Consider the following 25,334-nt stretch of genomic DNA (forward strand, 5'->3'; position numbering starts at 1 on the left):
TTATTAATTATAAAATAAAATAAAATGTTAATACAGTACAGTACTGTATACATAAAATATCATTTTTGGTGTGGTGTCCGTTTATCGCAGGCGGTTTTGGAATGTAACCACCGAGATAAACGGGGGACTACTGTATTCTGTTTATTAGATATTATTTGAGGAAACTTTACCCCTTCAAAAGTACTAGTGCTACACAATAACCAAAGGAGAAACAAGTGTCAAGCTCTTAAATCAACAATATATTGTGTTAACCATAAAAGTGCTACAAAGGATTATTTCTCATTGTGAAAAACCCTTGGTAATGAGTGATTATAATGAAGCCAACAAACCTAAAGCAGCAAGTAACAAGCAAAGCATGTGCATTTTACTTTTATTCAGTACAGTGTGATATGATCACTGCCCCAGACTACTAGATGCGGGAAATCTGCCAATATTTATTTACACAGTGCTGTCAAACATTCAGTAGAAAATGCTCATCCACCCATTGAATAAGTTTCTTGAATAAATGAAAGGTGTTAGTTGTGATCAAGTGGGACTGTTGTTTATTTATTTATATTTGTACAGAAAGATTGTGGCCTGTGACTGCATTGTTTTCTTTGTCTGACCTCCAACAGGAAAAAGTTTGGAAATCCATGCCCAGTAATGTAATAATAACAATAATAATAAAAAAATCTGTGCTTTAATGCACATAACATACAGTCATTATAAAAAAAAAGGAAAACAAAAAAAAAAAAAAAAAAAGAAATGAAGCACAAATATCTAAGATTGTAACTAAGTACAAGATTACATACAATTGGACAGCACTAATACTTTTTGCATGTGTCATTTTATTTTTGTAAAGGCACTTATTGACCCCTACTAGGTATACTGTAGAGGAAGGAACATTTTAATTTATCCTAAGCATGCCTGAGACCTTCCCCCTGGACGGCTATTAAGTGGTTCACTAAAAGTGAAACATATGGCTTTCTAACTTGGATATATGTCATCTTGACTGCATCCTTGTCCATTCCAATCTAAATGCAGGCATTTGGTAATGCTAACCTAAACTTTTGTAAAGTTTACTATAATATATCAGTGCTTTTATTTCATTAAAATATATGTACATATTTAGATTCTCAATGGACATAAGTGTCTGTTGTCACATATATCTATAGTGTTATTCATACAATGAAAAAGGTTAGAAATATCACCAAACACAGCCTGCTGAATGTCTTTCTCTTTGTTAAATGCATAAATCCTCAAGCCATCAGGTTTAAAAATTTACTTTCTTCTGCAAGGGCAGTTAACATAGAGCTCATATCACCAATAGCCATATTGCTGATCCCTGCAGGCACTGAAGGCAGTGTCACAGAGTTGCGTGGAGTAGTAAGTCGTGAGGAATTCTGTGAAAGACTCTGTAAGAGTCCAGGGCTCAGAGTGCCAGACATCAGGCTGGAATGATCTCCGTCGTCCAACATGGTATCAAAGTCTATTTGAGTATGACCAGCAGTTTGAGAAGAGTCCACTGTGCTAGTAACCTGGTTAATTCCAGGGGATGCCATTGTAGCCACTGTAGTATAATCAGCTTGACTGGCAGAAGGAGACATTGAGGTGTTATAGTCTATGTTGCTGTCTAACATTTTGATCTCACCCGAATAGCATACAGCGTTATCTCCACCGCAGGGATGAGTAGTTGCAGCAGGCCTCTTTGGACTGGCCTCAGAGGTGTTGAAATCAGAGCTTGTACTGGACAGAGAATAACCAGCTTGATGGGGCAAACTTGTACTTGACTGATGCCTGTTTGAAGGTTTTGGTTCAGGCGGAGGCCTAGGCTGAAAACCTCTGCTTCCATTTTGAAGGGTTGTTTGGGGCAGTGGCATATTATTCTGCTGGTTTTCCAGACGTAAGTAGCCTGACTTGTAATTCTGCGCTTCTTGATTTTGCAATGCCATGTTATTGCGTACTGGACCATGGTAGGTGTTTCCTGATGAGAGATTATTGTTGATTTCCTGTTTATAACCTTGGCGTGCCTTTGTTTGCTCATTGAGGTTCTGACAGGGGTTAAAATATAGCTGTCTATAGTGCTGAATTGGGTTTGTCCTCTGAGTGTTCCTCTGGGAGTAACCCTGCTGTGTAACAGCTAAATTCTGGTTGATTGGTGCTGACTGCTGACTTGACCCAAAGCTTTGATAAGAGCCAGTGTTCTGCTTTTGCTGGACCAATGCCAAGTTGCCTCTAAGAAGCTGCTGCTTTGTAAATCTTGTTGAGTTGTCCACTGTACCTGAGCTGACTTCATTCCATTGCACAGGCATGTGATTTTTATTCCCGCTATCAGAGTCTGTAAAAGGCTGCTGGGAACCTGGGCTAATTTGGCAGGGGGGCATTATTTGCTCTATGTCATTTATATTAGCATCAACCAAAGCCATGCGTCGTTGCCCATAAAACTGCTGGTGTTGCTGGGAGGTCTGGTTGCTTTTGAAAACTTGTGGCTGACCACTGATGTAGGCCATACCAGTATCCTGAGTTGAGCCAGCATGCTGGGACCTGAGGTATTGCACTACATCATCTGGAAGCACCATGTCCTCTTCTGTTTGGTCAGCTGCATCCATGGCCATGTTTTCCATGACAACATTTTCTGAGATGCTTGGGGGCCTCTGGCTGAAGGCATGACAATGCAAACTGCCATCAGAAAAGGTGTTATTTTGCAAGTTGACACCATGATGGTCATGTGGAGGGACACGAGAAGGGTTCATGCTGCTCATACTATTGTATCGCTGAACACGAGGCAGGGAGAGAGGATCCATAGTTGTCCGACGAACAGGGTCACTAGCTCTCCTTGGCATATTGCTTGGGATTTCATGAGGCATCATACCAGGGACTCCATAACTCATATCACTGCAGCGTCTCGAGGTGGATACATTTCGGGCTTGAAAAAAATGGGCAGAGTTCTCCTGAGAGTCATTGTACAAAGCCATCCTAGTCCTAAGACTCATACGATCCATATTGGGGAGGGGTGTTGGTGGAGCACCTCCAGTGGCTGCTGCATATTTTGCTTTCAACCGATAATGCTGGGCTGGGGTGAGGCTAAGCAAGCTTGGCAAAGCACCTCCGCCACACTGACTGGCTTCACTAGACCTGCGTGAAAGGTCGACAGAGATAGGATCGTAAGAGCCTGCAGAGCTTAAGTTGTTGTTTCGTCCTCCGAACTGTGAGGCCTCACTGGAGCGCCGGCTGGAGTAACAAGGTGAAATGCCTGAGGATCTGCGGCTGAGTGTGTAGGCTGAGCTTACAGTGCTCGTAGTACTATCTCTACGTTCCTTCAGCTGATTCAATACTGTAATTTCACAAAAGGGTAAGTCTCCAAAGCGTTGTCCTGGCATGCCAATACTTTGAGAGCCTGTACTTGAACTTTCCAGAAGAGAACCTGAAGGGGAGAAAGAGGCTTTAGCTTTTATTCAGTTACTGTCTTTACATGTTCACATTCTATGCAACTGATGCTAGTATACCTACCGACAGCTGGTATTGGAGGCAGCTTGGTGTTTCCGACGTGAGGAGTTGAAGTTGTCCAGGAGCAGGAGTCTCTCACTGTCTTCAGCTTTTCCTTCTTTATATGATCAAAATGTAAAACAACCCCCCTGTTTTTGCGCAGCTGGAGGCCTACTCCTGCTGAAGTCCCTGGAGAACCTGTGGAATCTACCACTGGGGGATCATCCAGATTACACAAGTCCCCCAAACTGCCTCCACTGTGTATGGCCATTTCTACTCCACTGTCATTGTTGGTGGTGCTACCAAGTGGTGACCGCTCACTGCTACATGATGACTGACCACCAGGGCTGGACTGATACATCTAAAATGGGTGGAAAACTCAGTTAAACATATAAATAATGACACCAATAAAGTTCATTTAAAAAAGGAGAAAGAAAGCAGTTTCTAATAGAATTGCAATATAGAATGTATTAATTACTTTATTGCACAGTCTGTTTGCTCAAAGCTTTAAGCTGCAGTGTTGTAAATGAGTTCTGACCAAGTCTAAACTAAAAAGTGCTTCTTGATCACAGTGTGATGGTTTTTGTTCAGTAAACACACACCCAGTCTGTGAATATTAATTAGATGACTTTTATCATTGCATTACAGAGGAAACTGGCAGCTCCCCAGGCAATGGTGGAACAGAACAGCACAGAGTATGGTGAGATGTGTGGAATAACTGCATAAACGCAGTGTGAATAGTATGGTTATCTACACATATGAATATATCTACAACATGTAAAAAATGTCAAAAGAAAGGTTACATGCATAAACATAAAATATTAATTGAGTGTTATGACCATACATTTGACATAATTAAACATAAAAAACACTGGAATCATGCTGTACATTTGTGGTGGATTGTGAAACTAATGCCTCACATTGCAGGAAAAGACAATATATAGATTGTGCTCACCTGAGTAATGTCTGTCCATAAGATTTAAAGCATGACAGATATTCAAGAGTCAACCCAATAAGTGTTAATAAAGCAAAATAGTATTAACGAGAACATTTGTACATGAATTCAGTAGTATGTACAATAACAGATTAATTAAATGTGGTACTAAATGTTCTACTGTGCTAGATTAGTACACTAATGTAAGAGAACAAATTATTATCTTACCACTGTATTTTCAGTCTTAATGGACTTGACTTGTAGGCTGTCCTCCACACCTTTGCTGGTGCTGCTGGCTTCAGTTGACCTCTCAGATTCCCTTCCTGCATTCTTAATATTGGTCTCATTTTCTCCACTTCCTTTAGGTGGATGGGGTTTTGTAGGAGCATCACCACGCTGCTTCTTTGTGACATGTGCTTCAGGACCATGAACTGTCTTCACATGTTTTCTGAGAGAGCTAGGGTCTGTGTAACGCTTTGTGCAGCCTGGGATCTTGCAAACATATGGTTTCTAGAGGTACATAGAAATGTAATATTGTACAATATATAAATATTATAAATATATATATATATATATATATATAATATGTCTGGTCCATGGCATTATCGCTTTTGTTTGTTTCTCTTGTCATAAATGAAAATGTGGAGTGCAAACAATACCTCATTTGAATGTGTGCGGTTCTGGTGCTTTGCTCGGTCTGAGGCGTTAGAGAAAGCCTTGTTGCAACCTTCATGTTCACATACATAGGGTTTCTCCCCGGTATGAGACCTCAGATGGGTTTTCAGGTTCTCTAGGCGAGAGTACGCTTTAGAGCAGCCTTCAAACTAGAAACAGGATAAAGAATAATTATCAGCATCATGGCCAATACAGATATCACAGGTTATCCACTATGTACACCGTCCATATCCTCATAGTTAATCTATGTTTCTCACTGACTGGCAAATCAGACAGGAAACATGTTAAGGATGTCAGGTTAGTCTGATAGGTCTTGGTATTATTCTTGTTTGAGTGATCTCAAACTTCAGATTTGAAGTTTTGAATCTGGTAGCTTGAAATGTATATGATGTTTGGAACTGAAGATTTCGATCAATTTGTTCTCCTCAATATGGTATTGCAACATATTCCTAAATTAATTTAAGGATGTATTGTAAGCTAAATTAGAATGAGCAAAAATAATAAGTGGCATATGCAAATAAGTTCTACTGAAAGTGTTATGGTGCTTGCCGGTTTGTTGCACTATACTGCAACACATTGTATTGCATTATTCTTTTTGTGAGACTAAGATTGTATGTGTTAATATGCTGGGAGAAATGAGCAGATATTAGAGTCCATTTTCAGTGGATAGAGAACCATTGAAGTGATTTCCCGTTACTTACAGTGCATTTATGAGGCTTTTCTCCTGTGTGTCGCCGCATGTGGACGACCAGCATGTACTGGGCTTTAAAAGGCTTCTGCTCTCGTGAACATTCCTCCCAACGACACACAAACTCCTTTTTCTCCCCATGGATATGATCATTATTGATGTGCTGTAAGGAGAGAAGCGTGTAAGAGATATCCTGCACTCGGACACACTTTGTTACACTGCAGTGACAATGGTGCTTTGAGTTGTAATTTATCTAATGGTATGGAAAAAATTCCTTCTCTCAAAGAGTCACAGAAATTCCAATTCATCACATTCAAACATAGTGTGATGGGGACTGCACTTATACATGCATGAGAAATGTGTAATCCCTTGGGTGGCAGACCTGGGATTGAATAGAATAGAATAGACACTGGGGGGAATAGAAATCCCCATTCTCACATTACCGACAAATACTTACACCTTTCAACTAGTTTTTTAAAAGCATGTTTTACTTAACTTAAATATACTACTATAAAGATAATTTATGTTGGATATTTTAGACTTAAAGACAATTTCTTTGCATTCTCACTCTCTTGCATTGTCTCAAGAGCTTCTGTACAATGCGTTTAATCTTTTTAAAACTGTGTAACATGCATGTGACTAGAAAGATACATCCAATTAAAGGCTTATGCTCTTTATTCTGAACTAAAGCTATAATTTAGAGCTATGGAGAATGATTACTTGCAACAAATAAAACCGAACAACACACCATATTTTTTTTCTTGAGGTGTGTAATTTAGTTTATATGGAAAGAGCCCAGATTAAAGCCTTAAGGACCAAAGGAGACTTGTAGGAAGGGAGGAGTAGACTTCTTTCTATGGTACCTAAATAATGACTCCTTCTTGCTCCTCTTCCTTTCTAATAATGTTATTCTAGGAATTAGAGTTTTCTTAATGCTAAAACTTTCTACTAAAATGCAATTATTGTCAGGCAAAACCCGGTTTACAACTGCTCACCTGTAACCACTTAAGACACAGTGTCTTTTCTTCTGTAGGAATTATTTGTTTTGAAGTTATTGATATATGCTGACATATAGACATGTAGACTATTTCAGACCTGCTCAGTTTAGGCAGCCAGAAATGGGAGGACCATCAGAGGGCCACCACCACTGACCCCTGAACCCCTGCTTAGCCAACGCTATTTGTGAGGAGCTGGCCAGGCTCCAAGTGTTTCGTCCTGCTGAAGAGTCTAACTGGCTGTAAGTGTTACTGTCATGGTGTAAAGCACAAGCTGTTAATCAGTGGGGGTTGTTGTCGGAGGTGCCACGGCTGGGGGAGCTGTGTCAGAGCTGCTGGCATGTCGACAGATTTACAATTGGGCCTCAGGCAAGGTCAAAGTCCAGGGGGATGGGGGAGAACAGAAACTGAGACCCTGAGTGTGATTGTATGTGTTTAATTTTAAGTGTCTTGGTGAGTGGAGATAGTTCCAGCCTAGTTGGGTGCACCACTGTGTGCATCTGTATGCTTTGTTAATTCCACATGTGACAGTGACAGGAAAAGAACAAGCCTGTCTGGCCTTTTTAAAGCTATTTTATCCTAAATTGTTAACTATTATTTCCTCTCATATTTTTTTCCACTTTTCTAATATGCACCCAGAGCCTGCACTGAGATGCTACCAAACCATCTGCTTATTAATTTATCACTTTGGGAAATTTTGACTTAGACTATTTTGACATATGGTTGAGCACAGCAGTGTCACTTACGTGCACCAACTGCTCCTGTGTGTCATATTCTTTAGCGCAACCCTCCCAGTGGCAGTTGGTCTCATACACTGCCTCAGGCTCCTGCTTGCACTCATCCTTATCCAGCTCCTCTCTCAGTTCCACGTGATCCTGTAAAAAGGGCCATATAATTAGTCTTTAGAACAACAAAGTGCTAATGTGTTAATTGTTTTATGTCATTAGTTGGTAGTTCGGAGCCCGTTGCACAGAGGATTCATAGTTGTGAAACTCTGGATGCAGAACTGTGCCACTGCAGGTGTTCACTAAGCACTTTTGTGAATCTCTTCCCTGTTTCTGGAGCCATTTTTACAGGCTACTTTTCTCTCAGAGTCTGGGAATGTTTAGAATGCTTTTGAGCTCTAATGATTCTGGCATTAAACTTAAATGGGCCAAACTTTCTCTAATGTGGTAAGCGAATGGAATGCTTTAAGGCCACATTTAATATTGCTGCCTGCTCACGTATTTTATCTGATAGCGAGTAAAAACTATCCTTTTTTTTTAGCAGCAAATGACAGAAGGTAAAGGATTGCCATTTGTGAGGATAACAAGCAGAAATGCAACCAAACAGCTTTCTTAATTGTGGATGTTGATATGATGACACCAAAATGTTTCCAACTGTGCTGCTATATTTCATGAATTTTCCCGGAGCTCTTAACTGTATACATCATACCACCACACTCACTACACAAGAAAGAGGGTAAATATATACTGAAGTAAAATGCAGAAAAAGGGGGAGAAAAATGCTTTGAGAAGAAGTAGATGTGCATGATCTCTTCTAAATCCTTTATGAGTTTCAGACAGGTTAAACATAAAAGACAAACCAATATGTGACCTTAATACCTGAGAACAAGGGGAAATGCGGCATGTCACCTCTGCCTTCACTTTTGACCTCTTGGTGATCATGGGATTGACCGTACTGCTGACTGCTGAGTCACCTCCTGCATTCTGGTTGCACAGAGTATAAAAATTAATAAAAAGTAAGGACCAAAAAGTCAAAAGGAGAGTGACTGTACTTATAAGTTTGGTAGTGCAGTTACTGCTAATAACATGGAAATTTTTGTTATGCATCCATATCCATTTTATCCATGTTAACATTCCATCTTTCAAAAAGCAAGTCATTTGGAGACTGAACAATTTAGAATGCCCTCATATGACTGAAATGCATTCATGAGATTATATATTCTCTCATAGCCCTAAGAGAGTGAGGCTGCAGACTTTTATCTTCAGATGAATTTCTTAACACGACACAGCGCACTTGGAGTAAAAAGTTCCTCCATAGAGAAAGAAGAAAAAGATTGGGGGCTGGGAGATATCTTCCAAATCCCACCCAACCACTAGAGTAAAGTGTAGGCCATGTTTTCCATAACTCTGCAACTGACAGGGTTTTGTTGAAAAGCAAGGGAAATGTGTTTCTCATCAATGCATGTGCGTGTGTGTGTGCTTTATAGTTCTGAAAATTAAATAGAATGAAAATGGATTTAGTGGGTGTCTGGATATGAGTGTGGGTCAGTGAGTTGGAGGAAGTTTACATTCTAGGCAGTCTTAATGTTTACATGGGCTTGATAGAGGAGGTGGAAGCAACACTTAGGATTATGGATGATGAACATCATAGCAAACGAAAGATGGCTTGGTCATTTGGACATGTTTATTGAAAAACAAGAACGTATATATAAGCAGGTTTTAAATTGCTTGAATCAAAGTTGCTGTTTTCTCATGAGATGACTCACCTGGTTGGCCTCTGTGGTAGGGTTGCTGCTGCTGCTGCTGCTGCTGCTGGTGGTGGTGCTGTGGGCTGTGACAGTTCCGCTGGGCTGCTGGCGGTTGATGAAGGAAGGAGATGGCTGGAGGAGGGGAGGTGTGTGGCCAAACGCACTTAGACCTCGGTGCTGGGACAGAAGCTGCTGGTATGCCGCATGAGTGATTGGGTGGGGGAATGTAAATGAGGGGCTGATCGGTGATGGTAAGGGAAGAGAGGAACTGTAATTAAAGCATTTTACGACATGTCGTACTCTGTATTAATTTGTGTATGCAAAACATTATACTTGAATTTGAATTAGTATTTGCTTATGATCATATTTTAACAACCAAACATAGTAGGCTTTCCTATACCTGATAGCTCCAACTGAGAGGTGGCCATAAGAGCTACTGGCAGTGGAGCTGGAGCGTGAGTTATTGATGTAGGCCACCAGAGAGTTGGGAGAGGTGCGTATCATGGTCTGCAGGTCGATGCTGGCATCTGACAAAGGCGAGATGGACAGTGCTCGCTTTCGGCTCAGCCTGGGTGTAAGTCTGGGGCTTGGAAATCGAGACACTGTGGAGGGGAAAAAAAGGGTACCCATAAACTCTCACAGATTGTTCTATATTCTTTACACCATCTTTCTCATCTCAGGGGCCATGTACAGGACAAGGGGAGGAGGTTTAATACCCATTATCATGTGCATCTCTCTCTCTCACTACTGCATTGAATAATTAATCAGCCGAGTCATTTACAGTAATTACACTGATACTAATCTTCCAGGGCCTGCATTACTGCAGCATGCTGAATAGAGGCAATTTAACAACTTTGATTTTAGAAAATAATTAAGGAGTAATGACATTGAGAAGGGGCACATAGTACCCCATTCTGGTGAACCAATGTTTGTTCTAGAACAGAAAACAAATTATTAAAGCTGATTCTCATTTGCCCAGTGGAATTATTGATAGCAGAGGGACTCTCCTTAGAAGTTTGTCCATAAAATCCCCACCATGTTTTATTCTAAAGATATAATGGCCTATTATCATTTGCATTCCCTAATGCAAATAATAATGTTCCCTAATATCTTTAGGTATTTTACAAAGCAAGTAAAAAAACTGTGTTCCTTAATTAAACCACATTATTATGCCCCTGTTAAATGCATAAAAGTGCATGTGTTTTTTGTTTCTCCAGTTGCTTGTTGATCAACAGGTGCTGTTTATAAGTAATGGATAAAGTAAATACAGAGCAGTAACAGAGCAACAAGCTATTAAATGCCTCAGGAGTCATCTCCAAATCTATATATATATATATATATATATTTTCCTCCACACAGAACTCCGCATAAACACGAAGAAAACACCTCCAGTCCTCCGATGTTTTTTGCAACATGAACACAATTTCTCATTTCCAATTTCCACAGGGAATTATAGGGCAGTATATAGACTGTAAGAATATTACATAAAAACAAATGTACCTAATGTAGTAAGGAGCTAGCAGTGATTGTTGTTTTTTCCCCCCAAATGCATTTTATAGTTAAGACAATTTGTCGGAAACTAACACAATTTTCAACAACTAAATGAGTTTTTGCTTATTTTCTTCCAAAGTTAGTGTTGCTTTCACAATTTAGAGTTAGCAAAGACAACAAATGAACCACTAGTATGCTTTCCTGCAGGTCTTTTAAATAAATATGTCAGGGACCATTAGAATTTTGTAAGTATGCTGAGTTGCTGGAACAGAAACATTCATGGTTGGCAAGACTCGAATCTTTTCAGGCCACCAGAAAATCCAAGCTAACTGGAAATTGCATCCATTTGTTACATTATACTATATAAGCACTGTAAGAAGTAAGATCTTTAAAGTGGTCTAAACTAAAACTTTGTTCTTTCACATTCCTGTGTTAGAGTATACCTGGGTGTGTAGTATGAAGCAGGAGCAATAAGCCACACTGTGTCTTGCCTGGCTGTAGTCACAGCCGTCCACATGTTCTGTGATTTTTTTATGAGTGGTGTGACTCTAATTTAGGGGTGTGCAGGCTCCTACAAGAGTGGGTTCCTGAAGCAGATGTGCGGTACTGTGTGGCTTTTTGGTGCCTGGTGTGACTGAGGGTGCCCCATAGCTGTTGAAGGAGATGGAAGGGGGGCTTTTCTAATTAGGAGCTGGTCTAATTATATGGCTTTAAAACAACAGGCACTCTCTGCACATTTATGAGGCAAGTATAGTAGGTATCTGCTTTACTGGGATGGCCTTTGTGAAAATTTTGAATAAAGTGAGTGTTAATTCTCCGTTCACCTGTCTTGCTGTAGACTTTCCTTTGTGTGACCCTGGCCTACTGCAGCCGAAAGAAACAGTACCTCTTTAACCTTTCATACTAAAAATTGAGCTGTAACTGACATAAAATATCAGTTTATACCAAATTAGAGTTCGAAAGAGTGACCAGGATTTACATTGTCTATGGGTGTGTGTGTTTGTGTGTATGCAAGTACGATGTGTAAGTATAGTGTGTTGTTAAATACACCCTCCCTACCACCATCCTCCGCCATGGTTATGCAGCCGGACACCAGACATTGGCTTTGGCAATTGCTATTGTTATAGGAGCTCGGTTCACTGTTGACTCCAGTGCACAAATGTGTTTACCACAAGCCCCACTTCTTGCCTTTCAGTCTCTTCAAGTGTTCTTCTGAAAACATCTCAATTAGAAACCCAGAAATGAGAGTTTAGCTAGGGCAGAGTGAGGAAGGGTCAACCAACACCGTTTGCTGCAAAGGCATTTACCTGCTCAGTGGAATAACTGAGCCTTTCTAGGATTCTTTGGTTTATTTATTTATTTGTTTCTTTCTTTATCTTTTGGGATCTTTACCATTCGAGACTAATAGCACTGCACTTGCACTAGTTTCAATGTAGCTACACACAAATCAGGCTGATGACTGTGGAAGGGAAATAGCTTCGCTATTTTGCTTTCTCTTTGCATGTTGTCCTGTTAGGCTTATTAGTGTAATTAACATGTTATGTGCACACTGTTGACACAGGCACATACTTGGCACTGAATTGGAGCATTCAACTGATGCACACATTAAGGCCAGTGCTAACTTCTGTCTTTGTTTACAGCCGTTTGTTTATTTTTTGCAAGCCTCATTGAAGCAAATCTCCCTGTTGTCCAAAAGTTGCATAAGAGCTGTGCAACGATTGTGCTTGTGTATATGAGACTATGTCTTAGCTAAGTATTAATTGTATATTGCTGTCAAATATGCTGATTACTAGAGCATAAAATGCTTACAAAGTAATTTTAACAGTTCTCTAGTTTAAGCCATTCTAGATGGTGTGTAGAAAAGTCAGGTTGTATGAGAAATTTACAGTACATATCATAATGGCTTTAATAGAGTCTACACTATTTTTTCATGTGTGCTTTTCTAGTTTTTAAAACAATGGTAACCATTTACAGTGAAACTCTACACTATTTACTCTCCTGTTGGCTAATATTGAAATGCAACTTATCAGGAAAACAGGCACGGCTTTTTGAGGTCACCAAGGCTTTGCTCTTGTGGTGGGTCTGCTGAATTGATTATCACATTAATTGATTTTTAAATATACATATGAATTTTATCAGCTCTCCATTCCAAGTCAAACGACAAGTTGTGCAATACATATTTATCAGCCCCTCACTCTGCTGAACGAGCTCCTTTATTTGGCGGTCTGGCCGCCATGCCATTAGCTGGCACACATGTTCAATGAGTGCCCTGTGTCTGTGGGCCAGCATGGAGAGCCTTGGACCTGTGAGTGCTGAAAGGGAGACCACATCAATCCAGTTTATGGAGAAGGCCAAAGACATGGTTGTAGAAGTAAAAAGCCCTGCACTGTGTTGGTGTTTGCGGGTGTTTTTTGTACAAACAGTTTCACTCCACAAACTGTGGCCAGACAGCTTGGTGGAGGCCTGGGCTTTTGGCCACAGATGCAGCTGCTCTCATGACCATCTCATTATGGTTGTGTTTGATTAGTGGACCGAGAAGTAATTACAACTTGCAATATGAGAATACTGGCGTGCCATCTTGATGGGAAAGCATGATAATTCGTGCAGGGCAGGCACGGAACCAATAAGGCATAACGTAGGGAGAAAACCCATATCCTCTGGGTGGTTGTGCAGAGCAGAGCCAGTGAAAGCAAATACAAATTTGCTTAACAGTCACCTTAAACCTTTAACAGATTTCCCCATCATTTACCTCTCTGCACAATATTAACCATTCATAGGGGTACATTTCATTGGAACCCTTTGGTTTGTATCAGAGCCAAAGTTCTCTTCAGATCCTAGACAGTCCTGCTTCACCTGAAAACACAGTCTACAGCCTGGACCATTGCTGTATGTTACAAAAAGTAAGGTGAAGACAGTCTGCACATCTTGTTAATAATGGCACACTAAGTGATAGTGTGTTAAGGAAATGTTGCCATTTTAAAAGAACAAGAGATCTCACAAGTATATTACTTGACAAATTGGCTCACATTACAAAACACCAGAAGCGAGCTACATCCCTGCCATAACACTGCATTCAGAAACAAAGTACAGATTACTTTTCACCCTCACACTAAACCTCCATTTAAGGTCATCGAGGATGTGGAAGGATGTTACTTATAGTAACAAAGCACACCTGTTGCATGGTCTGAATTAGAGGCCCGAACAGAAACACTTCATAAATTGCTGAGTGTACTTGTGTTTATAGTTAATTTGAGTGAGTCATGTTTTATACAAACACATAACAAAACATCCTGTGAGAACATCATGGAGCATCCTTTAACTCAAATCTTAAGACACATTTCTGGAGTGGACTTTTTAATCATAGCCCAGACCATGTTTTGACTGTATCACTCAACCATTAAATACTTAGGGCAGCCTATTAACAGAACAATGGCTAAAGTGTTACAGTTTTAGTATTAATATCAAATTATATTCCTAAATAAAGAAGGTTTTTTTTTAAATAGCTTCAGATGTGGATTAACCAGATATCTTTTTTTTTTAGAGTATAGGCTTCTTGCTCAGATCTGGTTGATGTGCAATTTAACAACAATTTACAACCTAGTCCTTTGATTATTGTGAAATAAATGTTACACCACATGTGATCCATTGAGGAATTGTAATAGGATACTCACTGTCCACAGGGCTCATGTAGTCTGGAAGATGCACGGCGGCAGCGGCAGCTGCTGCCCCAGTCTGCATGAGCAGCTCTCCATAGGGGCTGCGGTGATTAGCCATTAGATGGTAGTAGTCGGCTGGGTTAGTCCCAGGAGGAGGAGGAAGGCCAAAAAGACCTCGTTCTTTCAGCTGCTCATGTGTCACTTCAAATAGAAAAGCAAGACCCTGGTCAGTGCACTTACCCATATGATTGCAACCCATACACACTCGAAGATCTATCAAGAAACTTTGTGATGTAAAGCTAGTGTTAAAACTTGCACCTAGTAAACCATAATCTAAAGGTGTCAGGAATAATTCATATGAAAGTTTAGTGTTTTTCTTTCACTGGGTCAGATAATGATTAGTGCCACCAAAACCATTTCCTCATTTTCCTACATGAACAGTCAACTCATGTCCATACTAGTCACTGAAGAGGAGGGTGTTCCGGCTTGTTCCTTTCCCCTTGCCTTCTGGGTCGTTACTGCCACATCTGATCTATCAGAGGCAATTAGGCCACAGCATGGTAAAAGGGAACAGACGTGTGTTTGTACTGGATTCATGGCAGAACAAGGGCGATTATTTTCTCCACAGTTGTATCGTGGAGCACTGTCTCTAGAGGGGGATGAGAGTCAAAGAGCTGAGATTGTGGTGGAGTTTGGCCTTCTCAAGCCCTCAGGGGAATCTGATCAGCGGTCAGATCACTGCACTGGACTTCCCCACTACAAATTAACAGTTTGATCCACACATCTAAAACTGTTACTCATGAAAGCTGATATCTGACAGATCATGGCTGTACAAAGCAGCTGGCATAATGAATGCATGTTTTTTTTTGCCAGGGTATTGTAATATATTCAATATGGCTTGGAAAAAATGAAAAGAACAAAATCCATTTTTGAAACTTTATTTTTTATTGTGAAAGAAGAGGAGGCAGCTCGTGCTCTTCAGATTTTTCATTGCTGACTTGTCATTTAATCAGTTCGACAATCTTTTCAATGTTGCCTATTTATCTGTAAAAGCAAAAGCTATTACTGCCTACAGGCTGTAGAAGTTGATTTATCTTTGATTTGTCCTCCTTGTCCCAACTTCTTAACAGGGTTGTGAGAACAAAGCTGACAGGATGGGAGGTTAAATTTGGGGGAAATTCTCTTTTGGCTCTGTTTTCTTTACAGATTTCCATGGTTTCTTACTCTTTCCCACATTCCTTTTAAGAACAGGTCTTGAGAATGTTTTAGGTTTCAAAGAGTATTTGACAGGATTAATTACAACAACAGGAGAGATAAGCCTTTATGTAAACTTACACATGGCAAAGTGGTGTGACTGTCTTTGGAGTGTCTTTGCATTTGTGGAGAAAGGGAACCATTAGCTTTTTTTCCTCCTTAAGTATACCCAGTTTCTTTTATTGTATGCACTTAAAGCATGGCTTTATACTATAAACTCAGACACCATTAGTGCACATGATCACATGTGCAATGACAGAAAGAGGCGAAATGTGCTAGCCATTCATAATCCTTAATGCATTCCATTTTAATGTGAATAAGCTCTTTATGACTGTGCAGTGTGCCTTTCACTTCAGACTTACCATCCACTGGGCTGAGGCCTCGTGCTGCTGAGATGACTGACAGCATGGGGCTGTTGTGAACTGAGCGTAGGTAGGGTTCCATGTGGGGGTTGACGTAAGGATGTGGTGGGTTGAATGGGGACTCGCCCATTGCTGCAGCATGAGGGGACAATCGGATCAGAGATATATCAGAGATCACTGGACTTCCAGCTAATCCGGTGGGTCTAGAAATTTGGAAACAGTGAGAAAAGGCATTCACAATGAGGTCACAACTACACAGCTACACAACTTGCCGTATAACGTACAAGGTCAATGACAAAAGATTATAATTCTGCCCATACTATATGGGAAAAAATCTGAGCACTTTTCTAGGACACGTCAGAGCTATGAAATTGGTCATGTTTTTTTTCTTTACTACACCCACTCAAACTATTTTTGAAAGACTTTGGAATGCATGTTAGGCCGTGGGCATTGAGCAAGTTGTGACTTAGATGAGCTTAATACATCTGTTAATGGTCATGTCTAAAACATAGATCTTCCCAAGATAGACATGTCTATTTAACACATCCTAATTACTGCCCTGTGACTGAGCCCATTTGTAGAACACAATTTTAGAGTGGAAGTTTGGGATTGGCCCACAGATTGAGGTGGAGATAAAAATGTGTCATCTCTTGACAGGTAGCTAAATTCTCTGCCCACCCAGGGAAACCCAGCCAGGAAGGAGACAGTAATTGTAACACCTCCTGAAGGTAGATGTCTGCCTCTGTTTGATGTCATTCAGCATAGCCCCTTTAACAGCCTGAACATATAGATCTCACATTGAATCTTATAATCAAATTGTTATAGTGTATTTCAGGGTAGAAGGACACACAAAGACAATTCAAACAATTTGCTTGGAGGTCTGGGTGGATCAGCATGCTCCCATAATGAGAATCTGACATTAACGTACTAAAATATCGTTACTTAAAGGGGAAAACTTTATTACTTCAATCTATATTCATTAAAAACTCATTCAGATCTCACTATCAGCGACAGGTCATTGTTTAGTGTATTGTTTAGTGTTTTTGCATCACAACATCACAGCCAATAAAATGGTGTTTCATGTGATCTCAGAACTAGTCTGGCATTTTTTTTTATAGGGGCTTTAACAGATTAGACATTTACACAGACAAAGCAGACCAGTCTGCGTGTTAACATATGTTTCCCAACACTATTCACACAGAAACAAAATGACCTTGTTAACAAATAAGAGGCTGAGTATTCAGTATTTAGAAAAGAAGAAGGGAGATAGTGATGGGGCTAGAGTGTTCTAATGCCAATAAGGATATGTAAGGTTTTGGCTGCTATAGAAGGCAGCCATCATTAACAATTCTGAAGATGAACTAGACATAGAATGTGTGTATTTTACTGATGACTTGTACTATAATTTTTCTACAATTATTAATTGTCTATTTAAGGCATCATAGTCAGTTTGAATACTTGTCTGTGTCATGTCCAGTAACTGTTCTCTGTTACAGGCTTATTTTCTTTTTATTACCTTTTTTTTTTATATTACCTACAGGCATCTAAAAGGTGCATCTAAGATACATTATATTTGTACAGCCTTCATTTCATTCCCTCATTTATACCTCCTCTGTGTAGAGGCCAACCTGCATGCAGCCTGGCCCGAGTACAATTTCCAGTAAACGGCTGCAGACTACCAAACTTGTGCAGTGGCCAACATTCTGCCATCAGTCCCCTTGCAACGATAGCCATAAAGGCGGCTCTGTTCTGGCGGAGCTGAGAGAAAACAGACGCCCATACACAAAACACCCAGTACTCCCCTTAATTCAGCAGGAGGGGGGAGCTCTAAACATTAATGTTCAGCTTGCATTGTGGTTTTATAAACTGGTAAGATTAAGGGATTTTACCCCTTTTCACAATGAAATACTCAAGTATTCAAACTGTAGCATGCAATATTTTACAATATACTGTATGCTTGTATTATTGTATAGATTTCTGTAAGCCAGTAATGGCTTGATTCAAACACTAAATGTATTGCACTGACTTGAATCAAACTATTTACTGTGTGGATTATCGTGCTTCTGCTCGGTGCATCTACCATTTAAAAAATCAGCAATCTGCGTAATTTATATTTTTATTGGAGCTTTCTCAGCACTACACTGAGCAATGTACCACTAATGAGTAAAAAAAAAAAACTTTTTGCCTCTCTGAAGTGAATTATCTAAATTGCCATAGCTTTGTGAAAATCCTATATTTTTTTAGATGAGGTCTCTATATGCCTTTTCTGATTCAAGTTAGACAGCTCTTTATTGATATTTGCTATTTTTTTTTAACATAAGAATCAAAATATATTTTCACATACAAATCAGCAGGCTTGCATTCAAATGATGATGGACAATTAATATTTCTTACAAATTGCCATGGGTATTTTTTAAATGCCCATTTTCCTTTACTGATTTCATAGTTAACTTACAGTTATATAAATAATTTTATTAGTTTGTTACAAGCATATTTCAGTAGTCAAAAAGACCATGTAATATTACAGCTCTTGATATGAAACAAACCACTTTATGCTATCTCTTACAAACATATTCTGATGATTTGACCATACAATAACTACCCCTGCTTGAGGTAATTTACCGTATTTCAAATCAGCTTTCCAGAATGACAACACAGGAGGCTAATACAGAAACAAATTAGGAAAACTACCAAGTGGCTGTTTGAGTCTTAAATAATTAGCTATAATTTACAACTGTACCCATTGGGAATGATAAATGAGAGGCTCTTGTGATAGGACAACACTGAAATCATGTTTTTCCACCCTCTTTCAGACAAGATCTTACTTGACTTCCCTTTAAGAGAACTTAGTAACAGACATCCTATCCTAGACCATAGAGAGTTCTTAGGGCTGACACATAAAGATCCTAAAAAAGATTTGATCATAACACCACGGGTGGCTCCTGTCCATGTAACCCAGCTGGATGTGAGTTTTGTTTTACAATCACATAACCAGTAGTTTAAGGAGGAGGGAAGGAACATTCTTCTGCAATGACACCATTGCTTTGAGCTTTACCTCATTATGGTACACAGTTACAGTATGTTGAAGAACTATAAGTGCCTATATGAACAAACCTACAACTGTTAAAGCTTATACAATAAATATAACTTTTTACATAAAAACAGTCATTCAAGTAAATTGCAAATATATTCTAACTTCAGTTTGGCAGATATGTTTTTTACCAATTGGCAAGCAGGGAACATTCTGTCATCAAAACCTCTTTGCATCTCTGCATTCTGTCAGTGCTTTCTGGCATTAATCTTGCTAGCTAAGGAGATGTATTACAGCCTGATACAGGCATTGTTTCTGAAAAGTTTTTAATGTCTTTTATTAAGTGATAACTCAGTTCTCACAGCAAACACTATGACACTTCATGCTACATTTAATCTTAATAGCATGAACATTTTGCTGTATATGATGTGCTGTTTATGTTAAACCAATGGGGTGACCTCTAAATAATCAACATTTACACCAGAGTTAATGCATTGTTTACTTTTTAAATTGTAATGTTGTATATATTTACACTACCGTGGTATAGTTTGATGTAAGTTACTACATAAATTATGCTCTCACTTGTGGTTTATTTACATGAACCCATGACACCCCGTCTTTTACACACCGCAGTGTGCAATATACAACAGGTTTACTGGCGGCGCTATTTTGTATTTTGTGTATTTGTCTTACACTGTCTTGTGTTGTCTTGCACTGTCTTGTGTTGTCTTTGCACTGCACTTTATGTGGCGAGGACACTAGTCCTTAGCCCTGTGTTTTCTGTGATTGTTGTATGTAGCACCAGGGTTCAGGGGGAACGTTGTTTCATTTCACTGTGTAATGCTTCAGCTATATAGAGTATTGAAATGATAATAAAAGCTTTTTGAGTTGACTTGAGATGGCTACTTTTTCCCACTTGTACATCGTCCATCATATTTCATTAACACTGACTGAAAATAATGTGTTGATAATAACAGGTATAATTCCCAGTAGTAGCTGTGGTGAAAAGTGGAAAAACAACATTGACCTTAATCAGAAAAGTGTGCTGAGGTTGCTCTGTACCAGCATACTGTGGTCAGTAACTTCACCACACAAAAATTGGATATTCCATACTACAATGTTCAACTGCTTTTTTAGGTAAACAGAAAAGTGGTCAGTGTGAGGGGGTGAAGGAAACTGGGGTTTTCTCATTCACTCTTGTTGCAAAACCCTACAGTTGGTTACATGGAAACTGACCTGTAATCTGCTCTAATGGTGCTTTCTCCATTTTGAAGAAGATGTGAATTTTTTAATGCTACAGCTTTATTTGTAATGGAGAACAGTCTAAAGCAGAATCATGTTTCTGTTTAGGAATTCCTGTCAAAACTTTATATACTGAAAAAGGTCTGGACTATGAGCTGGCCTTTATAACACCTTTATTTTTTTCCTGTTTCAATTAAACAGATGCACATTTGCTGGTGTACTAAATGTATTGTCCTGCTTAATGAACCTATTTTGACCCAGTTTACATTTGACTCAAGAATATTTTGAAATAAAGTGAAACTAATCATATAAATCACTGCAAGTATCCCAGAAATTCTGGATGCAAAACAAGCCTAAATCATCACCCCTCAACCACCAAATTCTGTAGCTGGTATGAGCTTGTTTTCTTCCATACATGGTACATGATAATGTGCAAACATCTTCACCTTGGACTTATAAGCCCCAAAACAATATTGTTAAAGAACTTTGGTGGTTTGTTCAGATACGACTTTGCCAATCAAAATCTTGCGGCCATATTTATTTTGGAGAGAAGGGGCAATTTCTATATACCCATGCATGAAAGACATACTTGTTCATGCAGATTTTTCTCATTGTACTGTCAAGAACATGACCATTTTATAGGCTTACAGAGCCAAGTATGTATCACATGATGAAGCTCTTGGGTCTCTAACAGTTAAACAGTCTTACCTTGGACTGTTTTTGTTTCGACAATGACAACTGTCTTTGGGACTGTAGAATGGTGAATTTCAGTTTGTACATGGCCTTATAACCTGCCCCAGACTGATGAGAAGCAATAAATGCTTCTCTTGTCCATGACTGATGACTTTTCCTGTCCTTTATCATCCTTATATGATGTAGACACACATATAAGTGCTCCACAGCACCAAACTCCAAAAGTTTTGCATTTATAGAGATATACTTCTCTATGGTTAATTATTATTGTGCATCCCTTTAGTACCTGGCTGGGAATTACTCTCATAATTGTGGATATAGAAAGAAGGAACATTTCCCACCTGGTTTCTGAAATGGGTTTAACTTTTGGAATAAAATGACTATGTATTGAAATGTTTTTGTGTCAGATGAAATTTGTTTATAGAAGTTAGAATTGAAGACCACACAACTGTTATTTAGGCCTTGTATGTACTTTCTCTTTCTCATGACTATGTGTGTCCTATAGTACCCCCTTACTATGAAAAAACAAAAGGCCCATGACTCAGACTGAATCAGAATAGTGAAAAAGGGCCTATACAAAAAGTCATCTAACAAGGATGTTCGCAAGCTGTCAGGCTTTAGTCACAGTGTGATGACATGGCCAGCTCTGTTGACCATCGACGCTGTGCTTAATTTACTTTTCAAAATCTGTTGTAATTAGGTGAGTTTGGCACAGGCAAAAAAGCCGCTCAAAGGTCTGAATTAAGGGGCCACTGTCAAGTTCGAGTCACATTAATCAAAGCTGACAGCATTCAAAGTAAAAGAAAGTCTTCTCCTCTCTTAAGCCTTCCACATTCTGTGTGAAACAGGCTTGATGTCCCATAGGTGAACACTACAAATCACTATCAAATTTGTGATGTAAAGGTGTATGCTGCTATACTATTTTTGTAAGAAGAAAGATAAAGTAGGATTCAGTGGATCGAATTCAGCAGTATACAAGAATACAAAATAACTGAAAAGTATTTATAGCATTTACATACATGTAAAGATAGACTTATTTAGTATTAGTTTAACAGTGCCAACACGGCTTTGTTGAATTAAGAATTCTGTTTTAGGTTTAACTCAGCACTATCGGAAACAGGGACTGGCCCTACTCTGAAAGCTACTGCTGTTCTTGGTCAATTCTGAAGTGTATCTCTTTAGAAGCTTGCTTTTTACATTTTAATTTGTAATTAAGCTTTTATGTTTTTGTTTAAAAAAAAAAAAATTCTCATATGACCAATATTGAAATCTATCTATACATGCGTTAATTTCTGTTCCATTTCATGAAAGATGGTATTAAATGTGAAGTTGCCTGTGAATGTTAAATACTTAATGAACTTACCCATGCATGGCATGAAGAGAGTCTGGCTCATAATGATATCTACCCTCATGATGGCGCATGTCGACTGGGATTGGTGTGTGGAAGGTCGGGAATAGAGGAGGAGCTGTAAAGTCAAGGAAAGGCAGAGAGAGAGAGAGAGAGAGAGAGAGAGAGAGAGAGAGAGAGAGAGAGAGAGAGAGATAAAGACAAAAAAGAGAGTGGGTAAAGAAAAAATAATTCAAATAAGTGTAAGGCTTCAAGATGAAAAAAAACTAAACAAAAAAAAAGATACTGTTCAAATGAATTTCGTAAAGCATTAAGACTGTCTGTAATATATAATTACATTAGCAAATAGTAAAGATGGAAAAAAAATTGTGTTGATATTAGAGCAAAGGTTTGAATAAGCGATACAAATTTCCTGTCGATTTCTACACCACAATAAAGTATACTGTTTGCCAGAGAGTGCAGAGAGTATGACAGTACCATACATGATACCTTACAAATTTGTTGCTATCTGGTAATATACGAGCAAAGTCCTTTATTCTCCAGACATATGCAATGACTACTATAGGAAGCTAACTAATTAGATATTACATATTCACAATAAACATTATGGTGCTTACTCAGGGTTCTAAGAATTAATTAATGCATGTTCCCTTTTAATAACTTAATGCTTGAAACTTTTTAATAACATGATGAGAATGTTTTTTTCAGCCAACTGCATATTATAATTTCATATTGAGTGTTAGTTAACCCCCCCTCAATTATTCACTTTCAGTAAGCATTTTAGCTGGGTCCAACATGCACATGAGGTGAGTAAACACCATGCATAACCCAGGGGCAATTTATTGTAACCAGTCCGGTACGTTTTTAGGTGGTGGAAAACAACAGGGCAACTAGGAGGAAGCACATGAAAACATGGAGAGAACTTGAGAAATCTCAAACGAAAAGTAACAGAAACTGTATAGAACCAAAAACCCTGGAGGCAATGAGGTGGAGGCACTACCCGCTGTGCTGTCATGCCACTGCTCCATTATTTCAGAAATGAGAAAACCAGACTACAGACACATTCCATTCTGAAGGGAGGAACGGCATATTCAGACCTGTGCTTCAGAAAAGATGTACTCATTCCCTTTGCTATGAATCTAAGCAGCTCTACTTTCTATATTTAAAATCTGTGCTTTCCTTCCTTAGTGACTGAGTATCCAAGTGTAAAAAGGCTATTTTTGCGACAATACTACTACTACAATACAATAATGCTAAAGGTGCTTAAGGTCACAAATGTCAATTAGTCAGTTAAAACCTGAAAACTGAGAGCAGGGGAAAAGGTTTGCGACCTTTATCTCATTGGTGTAGAGCATTAAAGAGCAGGACTCTTTCAGCAGCTTGTATCACTCAGTGTTCCAGGCCTACCATTTCTGAGTCATAAGAATGACTCAGAAATGCATAACTTTTAGTTTTACAATACTTTTGGCGATTTGCTCTGTTTCTTGAATGCATGAAGCTTTTCAACAGAACCCTCTTCTTCTGGTTTCCTAGATATGTGTTGACATCAGAATTGATTATTTAATGATCACGTTATAGTTTTACAATGAAAAAAATTATACATCTTATTTACATTCAGTATAAGCATATGTAATCTTTTTTTATTTACTTTGGCTCAGTTTGGGTGAAATATTTTGGGCAACAATAATTGAATACTGCTGATAGGCAACCAAAATAAAAGTTTTTGGATAGCAAGTAGAGAACACAATAACGGTCTAAAAATATCTTTCCAAAATCTCCCTAATAAAATGAGAAACCTCCAAGATCTTTCAGTCTCTGTTTGTGTTTTTTTTTTCTTTTACATTATTTCTAACTCTGTCCTTTGCTAGTTGGAAGTAAGAGAGACATTCTTATGCCTTGTACAGAGACCAGGATAATGAGTCTCTCAGCTAGGGCTTTTGGGAGTAGGAGTATGTGCATGCATAACATCTTCATTCATGCTCAGGTCCATGTGTGGCACGTTAGTATGTCAGTTAGTCATGTGCACATGGGAGGTGGCCTTCAGGGGTGCATGTGTCATTAATGATAATGGAAGCTGGTACTGGAGAGTGTGCATGTTCTCAATGAACATTGTCTCAAAGCAGTTTTACACAGATAATGTTCTGTTCTTGTTCTCTCTCTCTCTCTCTCTCTCTCTCTCTCTCTCTCTCTCTCTCTCTCTCAAAAATGTGCCTTCTTCCATTATATAAATGTGTCCTACATATCATTACATTAATAAGCATGTTTTTTTTGTTAAACAACACATAATTAAAAATATGTACATTATTTATCTTATATTATGTTAAGTACCTGTGGAACAATATATATATATATATATATATATATATATATATATATATATATATATATATATATATATATATATATATATATATATATATATATATATATATATATATATATATATATATATATATATATATAGCAACACAAAGCATATTAGAATGAGCATGTTGTTGCTAGAACTACTGTCCAAGTCATGTGGATATCCAAAAACAATGCACACTTTCTGACCAGTGACATTATAAAAGATTCTGTGGTGCTGTGGTGTAAAAGGCTTTGATATTTGATAAATTTGGAATGGATGACTAAAAAGCTTACTGTATTAAAACACTATATGTTATAATAACTATATAACAATAAATGTCAAATGCAGTCAGAGGTTATTTTACCTATACCTCATTATGTTTTAACCTATAGGTCTAAAAATTGCAACTATTGCCAGCAAGAACTTATGATGAAACCTTTATGTTTCTCTACCTATTATTGTTTTTGCATATTAGTGTCATTTAATAAAATAATTATTTTAATTTCCCATATTAATAGTCCAACGGTGCAAAACATCCTGTCAGGGCATCGTGAGAACCAGCTAGATTTTTTGTGACAGGATTAAGTCAGGATCTGATCTCCTTTTAAAGACAATTCCAGGTGGCAGACATTAACATGGGGTGCTCTGGATCTCAAAGCACAGGAGAAACATTCACTTTT

General features: G+C 38.6%; 1 protein-coding gene across 2 annotated transcripts in view; it reads right to left on the reverse strand.

Moving 5' to 3' along the window:
* Positions 1–354: 354 nt before the first annotated feature.
* gli2a (GLI family zinc finger 2a) overlaps positions 355–25,334 on the reverse strand; it is a 53,356-nt gene continuing 28,376 nt past the window's right edge. The window contains exons 3-14 of one of the 2 annotated variants that reach the window (XM_046845367.1): positions 22,323–22,425; positions 15,994–16,196; positions 14,393–14,578; positions 9,631–9,832; positions 9,249–9,468; positions 8,362–8,466; positions 7,504–7,632; positions 5,776–5,925; positions 5,059–5,223; positions 4,628–4,909; positions 3,490–3,826; positions 355–3,403 (exon numbers count right to left, since the gene is read on the reverse strand). In XM_046845367.1, the coding sequence (XP_046701323.1) occupies positions 1,239–3,403; positions 3,490–3,826; positions 4,628–4,909; positions 5,059–5,223; positions 5,776–5,925; positions 7,504–7,632; positions 8,362–8,466; positions 9,249–9,468; positions 9,631–9,832; positions 14,393–14,578; positions 15,994–16,196; positions 22,323–22,425 (4,247 nt within the window). In that variant the 3' untranslated portion in view covers positions 355–1,238. Of the gene's footprint in view, positions 3,404–3,489; positions 3,827–4,627; positions 4,910–5,058; positions 5,224–5,775; positions 5,926–7,503; positions 7,633–8,361; positions 8,467–9,248; positions 9,499–9,630; positions 9,833–14,392; positions 14,579–15,993; positions 16,197–22,322; positions 22,426–25,334 lie in introns of both variants that reach the window. The other variant, XM_046845366.1, reaches the window with a different exon arrangement.

This window comes from Silurus meridionalis, chromosome 3, assembly GCF_014805685.1.
Source record: "Silurus meridionalis isolate SWU-2019-XX chromosome 3, ASM1480568v1, whole genome shotgun sequence".
NCBI classification, from domain to species: Eukaryota; Metazoa; Chordata; class Actinopteri; order Siluriformes; family Siluridae; genus Silurus; species Silurus meridionalis.